The 12,633-nt window shown below is 39.2% G+C and overlaps 1 protein-coding gene across 1 annotated transcript; it reads left to right on the forward strand.

Annotated features, from left to right (window-relative positions):
• Positions 1-3,343: 3,343 nt before the first annotated feature.
• Positions 3,344-6,102, forward strand: LINGO2 (leucine rich repeat and Ig domain containing 2). The gene has a single exon (XM_010024789.1). It carries the CDS (start codon positions 3,344-3,346, stop codon positions 5,162-5,164), a length of 1,821 nt encoding a protein of 606 aa, XP_010023091.1. The 3' UTR covers positions 5,165-6,102.
• The last annotated feature ends 6,531 nt before the right edge of the window (positions 6,103-12,633 follow it).

Consider the following 12,633-nt stretch of genomic DNA (forward strand, 5'->3'; position numbering starts at 1 on the left):
ATGTCATGTTGAACAGTAAAACTGACAGTTCAGCACAGTGCCAATGAGGTTGCCGATTAATTAACAGCTCAGAAGTCTAAAGAAATGTTCTGAAAATACCACATCACGTGTCAAATTCTAAATGGAGCATATTCAATAGCTGGTCAAAGTTCACTATAAGCTTCTTCCAACGTTCACCTTGTCCTGCAAAGAGTCAGAAATCTTTAATTGCCCATATTTGCTTTGCTAGACCTTTTTATCTTTCATTCATTATTTGTACAATAAGGTAAGATTACATTCTTTGCATAATGAAGATAAAGTCATTTTGCACAAAGCAGTTCAAAGCTAAGGGTGTAGTCTCAGATGTGGTTAGCAGGAGGTATTGAATTGTTATCTAGATCAATGTAAATTGAAATTATTCCTTTAAGTTATATTTTCTTCTAACCTATACTTATTGATCCAAGTAATCTTTGTTTTCCTGACTTGTGATTGAATATATTTTTTTCTTTATTGATGTGTAATTTACACCAATTTAAATCTCAGTTCTGACTCTTGCTTGCCTGCATACATAAACATGCATGCACCCTTACAGATAAATGCATATCAGTCTTCATCTGTGTGCACATGGTCTTGCAGAAGGCAACTGTTAATGTTTGAAGTGCTTTATTAACACTACTTTTCTTTATTGCAGCCACAGTCAAAAAAATCCTTTTATCACCTTTTATACTGTCCATCTTGTACTTTATAGTCCTCAGAAGTTTTAGTTACCAGCTGGCTTGGATAGCAGCAAAAAGCATTTCATATTTCTGCTATCTAAAATGAACACTCCAGGGGTGCTTGTCTTCCACTGAACCTGTTTACTTTGTGCTTCATACGTTAGGTGACTAAGATAGGAAATGAATTCTCTGTGTGCTAGAAGTATCAGTATGAAAGTGCTAACCTCACAGACTGAGCACTGATCAGAGAGCCCGAAAGCCCCTTTGATCTGAATTCACTTGCAAACACCTAACTCGCAGACCTCTATAGATTTCCAGTTGTAACTTAGTGCCTAATGAAGTGAAGTTTATCTCTGAAAACCCTTTGTCACAGCTGGACATAACTAGCAATAGTTACTTGCAAGACTACAACTTAAGGGGAAAACTAAATGAATCTCAGCAGGTTATCCTTCTAGGACAAAGTTGAAGTGTGCTTTTATAGGTAGTGTAATAAAGCATAGCCTTCATCCAGATCCCCAGACTACATCACAAAAACAGCATGCAATTTGCCTCTTATTATTAGTCTCTGCATAGAAGTGTCAGAGTAGAAAGAAGCAGCTACATCAGTCGAGTGATCTTCCATAGCATTATGAGAGGAGTAATATGTGCATCATTCACCTATGGTCAATCAAAGAACACCATTTCTATGAAGCTCCAAGGTAATTTCTTGTTCACCCAATTAAATTTTTAATAGTCAAAGCACAACAGCTGTTTATTACTTAGTCCATCCAAACCACACAGTTTCTGTTGAGAATTATTAATGATTCAATAACATGAGCAGATCCAAATACCTACTATTTTTCTCACGTGTTGAATCCCCACCCTTCTTATCATCCGCAACCTAAGAGGACAACCCTCCTCCCTCAGGCAGAATGACTTGTAAGTTATCACATCCCAAGTTGTTTGTGAGGGGAGTGTGGTGTTGTTGCAGCAGTTACTGGTTGAAGTGTCTTCTTCATCAGTCTGAGGTTTTACTCAGTATTATTTTTATGTATTTCAAACAGCTTATTTTCTAATATACCTGTCTGTTTGCACCACTAATTTAGTTATATCATATTTGTTTAAATCTACAGATCCTTCTCTGTGTACAGGGGGATTTCTCTCGTGATAAAATCCACATGACTGCACACAGATGTACAAACTTGATTCAAATTTAAGTTGAAAAATTCTTAAGCAGTAGCCAGATGATTCTCAAAGCACAAAGATGCAGGTCAGGCAGCAAATGCCTAGGCACTGGGTAATTTTGTCATTACGTGTAGGACCAGCTGGGCAGTAGTCATCTCTCCAGACCTGAGAGGAAGTTACAGGCAAGAGTTATGTAAATAATTTTACAATTATCCCTAAAATGAAGCTAAAATTAACCAATCCGGAAAAGACCTCACAAGGCCTGAGGTGGCTTGTAAGTTTTATTAATGTTATGAAGCCTGACTCCCAGTACTACTACATGGCCTCAGCAAGTTTGCTGTACCACAGGAGTTAAGGCACTTCCTCAGTCCTTGCTTGCAGTGTGACTTACTCTGCAAGTGTCTCAGACATACCCTCCTTTGATGAGCACCTTCAGTATTTTTTTTTTCTTTTTTCCTTCTTTTGAAATTGGTTATTGTCTTCGTTTAGTCACACCTATGAAAAAGTCCTTGCCTTTGGTGACTAAACCTGTGAAGTAGAACCTTTGGAGAAGGGTATTAATTTAATAGAGGTTATCGTGTCTTCCTCAGTTTTAACCTGAATGCAAGAATGAATATATCTCTTACTAACTGTGATTTCCAAGGAATCTTTTGTGCTTCTTTAGACACTGTGCTGCTTAAACACAGCCAGTTCATCTTATCTTGTTATTTTTCTCCCTCAGAGCTATTTTCCATGTCTTGGAAGTACAGAGATATACTGTATAAACCCTTCTCAGGTGTTTGGTTCTAAAAATCACGTAAAATCTCTCTGTTGCAGTAAAAGCAAAGAATCAATTTGTCCTGAATACAAGTTCTAATTAGAGATGCATGAGTTCTTCCTTCCTCATCTGAGCCATTGTGTATGTGCGAACAAGCTCCATCTATTTATAGCTGTAATGTATGCAATAAATATTAAAAGGAATCTTTTCATTGTCAAGGAGCTCTTTTTCTTGAAGATAGTACATCAGTAATGTTTGCCTTAAGATGCTGGCGTGAATAGGAAAGGCAAAAACCTAGTTTCATATCACCTTACAGAGGTCCAATGCTGTAAACCTATCATAAACATGATTAGCCCTATTTGCAGAGTGTACAGTATTTATCTCTGCTTTAGTTCTAGGAGACCCACCAAGAGTGAGAAGAGAATAACACATTACTTTTTGCAGTAGGAAAAGCTGTTTTATATCCTCTTACGTCTGGAGGGGAAACGCTGGATAAACAGATCCTTTGACAAGCCTGGTGATAGTGAGGGAAAATCTGCTTTTTTGTTGCTCTTGCCATTCACAATAGGTTTTATTGTTTTCATTCTTGTGAAAACACGTGTGCCTGCTTTGAAATGTTACTGTACAATTGGCAGAGATCTCCTTTAGCTGCAGACTTAACTTCTTCCCTTTCCCATCCTTATCCCCACAGGCCTGTGACGGAGGGTTAGACCGGATCAGTGGAGTCATGCGTCACACAGCTGTATCATGCTGGCAGCCATTCCTGGGTCTGGCTGTGCTGCTAGTCTTCACGGGCACCACCATAGGCTGCCCAGCCCGCTGTGAATGCTCAGCACAGAACAAGTCCGTCAGCTGTCACCGAAGGCGTCTGATGTCCATCCCAGAGGGCATTCCCATTGAGACCAAAATCTTGGACCTCAGCAAGAACCGACTGAAGAGTGTCAACCCTGAGGAATTCACATCCTACCCTCTGCTAGAGGAGATTGACCTCAGTGACAATATAGTTGCCAATGTGGAGCCTGGAGCCTTTAACAACCTCTTCAACTTGCGCTCTCTGAGGCTGAAAGGAAACCGTCTGAAGCTGGTCCCCCTTGGGGTGTTCACTGGGTTGTCAAACTTAACAAAGCTCGATATAAGTGAAAACAAGATTGTCATTTTGCTTGACTACATGTTCCAAGATCTACATAACCTAAAATCCCTGGAGGTTGGGGACAATGATTTGGTTTATATATCACACAGGGCCTTTAGTGGACTGCTTAGCCTGGAGCAGCTCACCCTGGAAAGATGCAACCTCACAGCTGTACCAACAGAAGCTCTTTCTCACCTCCACAATCTCATCAGTCTGCATCTGAAACAGCTCAACATTAATGTTTTGCCGGCATATGCCTTTAAAAGACTTTTTCGCCTGAAAAACCTAGAGATAGAGGCCTGGCCCCTCCTGGACATGCTACCTGCCAACAGTCTGTATGGTCTGAACCTTACTTCTCTCTCTATTACCAACACCAACCTGTCTGCAGTACCTTACTCTGCTTTTAAACATCTGGTTTACCTGACACATCTAAACCTCTCTTACAACCCTATCAGCACCATTGAAGCAGGCATGCTTTCAGACTTAGTGCGCCTGCAGGAACTCCACATGGTGGGGGCCCAGCTACGTACCATTGAATCACATGCTTTCCAAGGGCTCCGATTCTTACGCGTGCTTAATGTGTCCCAAAACCTGCTGGAAACCCTAGAAGAGAATGTATTCCATTCCCCTAAAAGCCTTGAGGTCCTCTGCATTAACAGCAATCCTCTAGCCTGTGACTGCCGTCTCCTTTGGATTTTACAGAGGCAACCCACTTTGCAGTTTGGCAGCCAGCCACCGATGTGTGCTGGCCCGGACAGTGTTAAAGAGAGGTCATTCAAAGACTTTCACAGCACAGCTCTTTCCTTTTATTTCACCTGTAAGAAGCCCAAGATACAAGACAAGAAGTTGCAGTACCTGGTAGTGGAGGAAGGGCAGACAGTGCAGTTGATGTGCAATGCTGACGGGGATCCGCAGCCTACCATATCCTGGGTTACCCCACGTCGAAGGCTGATCACAGCTAAGTCAAATGGAAGAGCCACTGTGCTAGGAGATGGCACCCTGGAGATCCGATTTGCTCAAGACCAGGACACTGGGATCTATGTTTGTATTGCAAGTAACGCAGCTGGGAATGACACCTATTCAGCCTCCCTTACGGTAAAGGGGTTTACCTCAGACCGTTTCCTTTACGCCAACAGGACCCCCATGTATATGACAGATTCCAATGACACAAGTTCAAATGGAACTAATGCAAACACCTTCTCTCTGGACCTTAAGACAATATTGGTGTCCACAGCTATGGGCTGTTTCACATTCCTTGGAGTGGTTTTATTTTGTTTCCTTCTTCTTTTTGTGTGGAGCCGAGGGAAAGGCAAACACAAAACCAGCATTGACCTTGAATACGTCCCTCGCAAAAACAATGGTGCTGTGGTTGAAGGGGAGGTTACTGGACCACGGAGGTTCAATATGAAAATGATTTGATGGTATTCTGCTAGCAGTGCTTTTTCTGTGGCATTAAAACCAATTAAACCAGCCTGGCATGTGGAACTGCTAGGCAGATGCAGCTTAATGCAGCTGTCACTGTATCAAAAGGTTACATGAAAATGGAAAGACTATTTGTGGTTAGACAGCAGAGCCTCCAGACCTTGAGGCAGATATGTCAGGGCCTTTCATAGAACTGGGAAATTGTACTAACTGTTTGCATTGCAAATATTGGCATTCTGGGGATATCAGCAATGAACCACTGGCTCATGCTCATGGACAATTGTTCAACATTTTCTACCACTACAAAAATAAAAGGAAAAAAAAAAAGCCTACAGTGTAGGATTTACATACTTAAAGAAAAAGACACATTTGTCTGAAACATACTCTACAGTGAAATTTGTATCTATAGATCTCATTTGGTAAAACCTTGCATCACCCCTTCTAGCTGGTTCAACGCCACAAAAAATTGGTAGTTTTTTTTTTTTTTTAAATTTACGTCTATACTGTGTACATTTTAAAGCAATACAAATGAGAGGTTATGCTTTTAGATATCCACCAATACTGACCCAAGTGTGATGTCACCCTCCTTTTAACTACCATCTAACCCAAATTAGACTCTTGTAGTTACCAATTAGAAATAACATAAGATATTTTTCTCCTCATGTAGAAGGCCAGAGATGAATAGTTGAGAGCAAAAATGTTCAGCTCTGTTGATCTTCTCTTCATATAAATACAAGGCATGTGCCTAGTTTTGATACAGAGTGGAATATTTTTTATATCTGTGATATCACACTGGACCAGTTTACTGTAACAGAGCCCTGGATCTCACCCAGGGGAGGCAACCCATTAGACATTGCTGGCATAGAGGAGTTGAGTTCTACCTTGAAGAGAGAGAGCTGTTTTTGTTAGCCCTGATTTTAATTTCAAAGCCACTGCTAAAATGTCAATGTGTACTGGGCAAAAAGAAAGAACACATTCTTCATAATCCTTGGGAAATATGGTCGTCTTACTAATTATAAAAGTAATCTAAACCATACAAATCCTCTGCTACTAGGAACGAACTCTTCTCCAATGCCAGGTAAACTACGGTTGTCCATGCATAATACGGGGATCGTAAAGCTAAAATAATGTTTTAAAACACGATAGCCTCAAAAAGGCTAACATACTGCCAGATAAATGAACCTCTAGCCACAGTCATTCTCATCTTGTATATTTGTAGATAACAGATAAACACAAAGCTAATTTCCAAGAACAGATTGCTTAGCTCTTCTTGATGCCATTTTAATAACTATGTGGTTATGTTTCTTTCAGGGGCAGTATCTTAGAGCAAGAGGGGCAAGTTTTTCGAGGTTTCAGGAGGCTTTTTTAATGGAGAGAAGACAAAAGTGGAATGTTAGTTCAGTAGAAGTAACCTTTTTTTTTTTCTTTTATGTCTCGAACCAAATCCTCAAAAGACTCAGAACTGAAACTTTATTCTTTATCGTTGATACTATTGATCTTACTTTGAAATTCTCAGTAATGCAAATATACAGAGTTATTCAGCCACCTCTCAATTTTCCAGTAATTATGAGCCATAGGTTTGTTGCTAAGTGGTTGATAACAAATTCAATTTATAAATGTTTGACATAACCTGGAGTAAGGATAATGACTATGTACATGTTTAGCCAAAATGAATATGAAAATATTGTAAGACAGAACATTCAGATTAATGTGATTTAAGAGCCTGTGTCCAATCTTAAAATTAAATTTCAGCACTTTGAAACCAAAGTCAGGCTGATCTATAGTGGGATGCAGACTCTTATAGAATTAGTATCCACAATCTTTGGCAGAGATTTTCTAAGCAGGATAAAAATCTCCCACTCCTATAAAGGGCAACATGCCAAAAGTAAAATCCATCTGCACTTCCCTGGTGTACCCCTGACATAGCTGTAGGACCCAAGACTAGGCAGTTTTGAGAATCTCTTTTCTTAGTGGTTGATCTGTGGTTGTATCGTTGCTCCATTTTAGGTCGCTAAACTAAGGAGGATGCAAGGGTTGTTAGAATTTTCTTCACTTTAGTTGGTTTTAAATTTAGAATTGGGTTTTCTTGCTGCCTTTTTTTTTTTTTTAATGCTCTGAACTAGTTAGTTGGAGATTTAGGGAGATGCTTGAGACTAATCCTCTTTGTTCTATGACAATTTGTATAACATTAATAAAAAGGAATAACCCCTGACTAAATTCTAACACCAGGGAAATTATTTTTGCTGATATAGTAACCACCGCACTGAAGTCCAAAATTCTAGTGTACCTTAATATGGGCAGTTAAAGAAACAAATGGGGATAAAACAAAGTGTTTCTGAACTGCCCATTGAAGACATTTGCATGTGCCTTTCCCTTGTAATTGTCATTTTTTTCAAATGGTAATCTATTGCCCCTGCAGTCACTTCATGTTAAATGTTGAAATCAATGTTAGAAGCAAAAATTCTCCTAAATTCTAGACAGTTGCAGCCGATTGCTTCATATTAAATGACACACGCACACACTCACACAAAATCTCAAAAGAAACATTGAAAAAATGTACTTTTAGGATAAACTATGAATTGCTGAATTCCCCTATTCCCTTAGAATGACTCTAAAAAGTGATTGCATTGTTAGTGCACTGCAAGGTTTTCTGAGAAGTTATGTGCTTAGTTACTCATGTGAAATGTGTGCTGGTGATGAAAATCAGCGCTTGCTCTTGCTGAGCACCACCTTGCAGAGCTGTCAGCATTGTGTGTATCGGCTTGAGTTCAGTCAGTATTCAGTTTTTAAGAATCAGTGTTTGCTTCCTGCCTCTAGCAGTGTTCTACTTTTTGCAGCCTATTTATTTCACCATGGACTTGGCAAGGCAGATGGCATCTCTTAACAGAAGTAAGAACAGCAAGACTCAGAGACAAGCTTTTATCTTGCTCCACATAGTCTTCTTTATATGTGTTTGTGGGACACATGCTCAGTGTGGCTGGTTTGAATAAATAAGGAATACAGCATCAGGGTCAGACCTATATAAGCACCTTTGTGACAGTTATTTTAAGAACAGGGTGGCTGAATGCCTACTCTGCCTCTTGAAAGAGTCATTTCTTTTCTGCTAGAGATCAAAGAGACACCACAGTTTATCTTACTGCAGGAGAGAAAAATGACTGGGCTGTGAGGAGGCATCTGACCCATATGGATATCCTATGATACATTCAGAGACAGGTGGACATTGCATATCTGCCACTAAAAAGGGGAATGAAGTGTTTTTCCCTACCTCTGACTTGCATATTGGCTGCCCCCCATGCTGACACAAGACCAAGCCTGAACTCTCTGGGGAGTCAGTGCAACGAGACTCTAAGGAGCAGCAGTAGTTCTGCAGAAAAGGAAAAAACTGAAAATGTACAAAACCAGCAGAGTGACTTATGAAAGCAGGTACCACAGCATGCTAGTCAATAATTTCTGTAAAAGCAGTGCTGAGCCTCCCACAAATGCATTTTGATGGTCACTTCCACAAACTGGTACTCCTCTTTGATAATGAATGGATGTACAAGTGTTCAGATTCCCCATAAGTAAGCTAAAAAGGAGCCCGCAGCAATGTGTTAAGAAAAGAGTTTGCAATAGTATAAGATGGATTAAGACTAAGCAGTGCCCCACCTCACCCTTATTTTTAGGTTTTGAGCTGGTTCTCTTCTGTCCTCCCCACCCTTCTTCCTTTGTTATTAATTGGCAGCATTCTTTTCAGAAATGCTTCATCCACAACATCAGCTCAGTTGGATTCAGACTAGGAGACTGTGTTTACCCTCTATTTCCCCCTCCCTCACCATTCATGCACCCTTCTGGTGCCAACAGGGTCAACAGCTCCAGATACAATTGAAATCAGGCAGGAGACTCTGAGCCATCTAGAGAATTGTTGATACAAGCTGATGTCAACTAGGTATTCTTTTTAAACTTTTTTTTTAATTAAGTTGATGTCGTTTTCACACTTGCCATTCAAGGTTTCCTTTATTATGTAAATGGTAGCTATCTTTTTTTCCTTATTTCTTGCATCATGGTATTGCACCACCTATGATGGTAACAATTATATTATCAAAAAGAAAATTAAGAAAGAAAACCACATTACATCCTCAACACCAAAAATTGTAGTTGAGGCATAACAGGCACAGTAAGAACTCAGAGTTAATATTTAATGGAAAGTCTTTTTTAAGCCTTTTGATAGGAGAAAAAAAATAGTGTGGAGAAACTTTGGAATGTAGGCAATGTTGTGACTGAATCACATCAAAGATATGTTGAAATAGACATTCCTACACCATGCCTAGATATCTGTCCTAGATACTGGACTTTTCCCAAAAAACTTTCAGGATGTGTGAATGCCTGAAACACACATTTAACCCATTGAAAGGCAAAGCATTACTCAAATCCAGTAGAGCAAGTAGCTTCTGGATGCCCAAGGACAACAGCAGCTTCTAGCAAAGACAGACAAGAAACTGCTGTCATTCAGTTATTTTGCCTCATCTGCTACTGCATCCTGTGAAAAAAGGGTCCTTAGCCAGTAATAAAATGGAAAATCTTTATATATTTTTTTCAAAGGGAGTAACATTTATGTAATAAGCTACAGTTTCACCTCCATCTCCAGCAGTGAAACATCCAGGAAGAAGTGAGGGAGAGAAAACCTATTCTGGCCAGTTTGCTAATTACCTTTTTCACCTGGATGATCCTAGTCTACCTGGGACTAGAATGTTGACTGCTGTCTATTCCTGTCCTTTCAGACTCCCAGAGTGGCTTGACATGGAGTAGCCGGGAAAGAAGCACATGGTCAAGCTGTCCCTCCCTCATAAACTGTAACTCTGGTCTTCTCAAATAAAATAACCAGTGCATCAGCAGTGTCTTAGAAATGGCAGACTGCTGCAGCTCAGTTGTAGTTTTGCCATAAGACAACATGTGGGATATATGCTTTCTAACCCCATTTCAGTATCCTAGGTGATTGTCTTTCTGCTAAAATCAACTAAGAAAACTTTCATCCAGTAATTTAAAAGTTAATTGTGCCCAAAGGGCTTAAAGGAACACATTTGGAAAAGGTAAAGTGCCTGATTGCTGGAGAATCACTGAAATAATGAGATTTTTTCAAGTTAGCTAAGCAATTTGGATGCCCTGTTTCTATCACCTGTAATAAGAATTACAAACTCAATTTCCCTTGGCAGCTTAGAAGAATCACAGCCAGTTGGTTCAGTGATACATGCTCCCTTTTCCTGCCTCCTAGCTCTGCCCTCTTCCCTTCTCAGTTTCAAATGACTGGTTCCAAATGAAGATTTCTGGATTTGGTTTAGTTTCACTGCATATTCACATGGCTTTTGGAATCTAGACCTCAAAGCGGGATCTTAGATCCTTTTCAAGACAAAAATAAAAATAAAAAAGGAAGACGAAGCTTGGGTAAAATTCCTCCTGCAAATGAAATAAACCAACTTCTTGAGGTTGCTGCTACTGAGATAGCTACATGCCAAAAGCAATCTGCAGGTTGAATGAGTCTCAGTCTTTTTTTTTTTTTCTTAACTAGAAGCAGGTGGTTGGATATAAGGCCAGCTGGAAACAAAAATCTGTATTTATAGCCTCAGTGGAATAAGGAAAGAGCTGGAATAGTCAAGAACATGTTCCACGTTATTTCAGCTTAAAATTAAGGATACTTTATCCTTCATATTCAGATAGATCATAGAAGAGTACAAAAGAGTACAAAATGGAACCAAAATTACCATGAAGCAGACGTGTTGAAGCAGGAAACTGAGAACAGTTTTTCTACTCCAGTCAGGCAACATAAATCAGGAGAAATCCTCTTGACACCATTCTCTTACTCCTTGGTTACACTAGAAATTTGATAAAGGAATCTAGGTTTTTTGCTTTCTACTAAGCAAGCTATAATGGAAAATTAGCAGAACTTAGATTTTAATTATTTCTCACCTTGTGTCATACTTTGTATTCTAGATTGTTTTAATATTTACCACTGCTTACTGAGCTGGAGAATGTGAAGTTGTAGATTCTGGGAAGAAACAACAACAAAAAAAAATGCAAAAGAAAAGGAAAATCTGTAACCTTAAAGAAGTCTGCCTATTTCTATGTGTGGCATTTGGAAGTCAACAACACTGTCTCCTCACACATAAGCCAAGAACAGTGGCTTGAAATTTCAAGGCAGCTGTGAAGATGGTTTTCAACTTGTACACATGTTAATAATATCGATCTTTTGGAAAACAAAATACTATTGTTTCTTAAAGAATTCACTTATGCCATTTTGATACATAAAAGCAAATGGCACTTTGGCTTCGTTACAGTGGGCACTGTATAAGTAGAAAGTAAATGACAACGCTGATCTGGTGAGCTTACAGCCATATAGTAGGAAGTTGGCTTCTGGGCAAGTACGTATGACAGCAAGTCTCTCATTGTTTGGGGAAGGAATGCCATAGTGCATATATATTAAAATATCATCACACTTACTGAAATCTATTTGCAAGCACATGTAGTTCATATGTATATGTTTGTGTGTGAAAAAAATATATTTGTTTTGTTCTTTTCTTATTTCAAGTATTAAACGTATATTGTTTTTAAAAGGTGACAAGGTTAACCATAAAAAAATGTGTTGTAATTTATTTTAGTATATATGATCATAAGTATGGATGGGAAATGAAACACTCTTGCTGTTAAGATCCATGAAGCACATGACAAGTTGGGTTTTTCCATAAGTTTGCTTCATGTTTGAGCAAAATATGCTAATATAATGGGGGGGAGGGGAAGGAAAAAAAAAAAAAAAAAAAAGCTTTGTTTGTCAAGACAGTTGTCCTGAATGTCATTTTAAAAGTTACTTTAGGGCTTATGTCATGATGTGTATCATACTTATCCAAAATGAAACACGAATAAATAATTCCATGGAGTGGCAAAATTTACTGCGAAAAGTGAAGAAAATGTACATCGTTTCTCCTATTGTAGCTGATTGCTTTTTTTCCAATGGGTAGTGGAAGAAGCTAAGATGACAAAAATAGTTTTCCCAGCAGCAGACCCGAGGTCTTTAGTGCCAAGTCTTCAAAGCAGGTAATTTGCTCAGACCCACAACTCTTGAACTGAGATTATAAAACATCACAGTCAGAAAGAGAAGACTCTAACAGGTATTTTTGATCTACTCAGTTTCACACCCCTTTCATTGCATGGAGCCATCAGACACAGAGAAAAAATTAGGTCCCATTCAGGTGTGGTTTGAGATTTGTTCTCCATGCAAAGTCTCAGTCAGCCTGTTCCCTCTCTTTCACTTGCACAGTGTATACAGGTAACTGATGGGGATAACGATCAAGTTAATGCTGGCAGAAAAAAGCCTGCCACTTGCCAGCACTACAGAGAGCACAGGAGAAAGGTAGTTTTCACCAGTTGTGTGTCACTTGGAAAGCAACCAGTACTGAGAATCTGCATTTGAAATATGGTTCCTAAGGAAATCACCAGTA

This window comes from Nestor notabilis, unplaced genomic scaffold (genome assembly GCF_000696875.1).
Source record: "Nestor notabilis isolate BGI_N333 unplaced genomic scaffold, ASM69687v1 scaffold5542, whole genome shotgun sequence".
Lineage (NCBI taxonomy): Eukaryota > Metazoa > Chordata > Aves > Psittaciformes > Psittacidae > Nestor > Nestor notabilis.

Bases quoted from the DNA above. Each gene is read 5' to 3' on its own strand.
- LINGO2 (XM_010024789.1), top strand. From the start codon at position 3,344: ATGCGTCACACAGCTGTATCATGCTGGCAGCCATTCCTGGGTCTGGCT.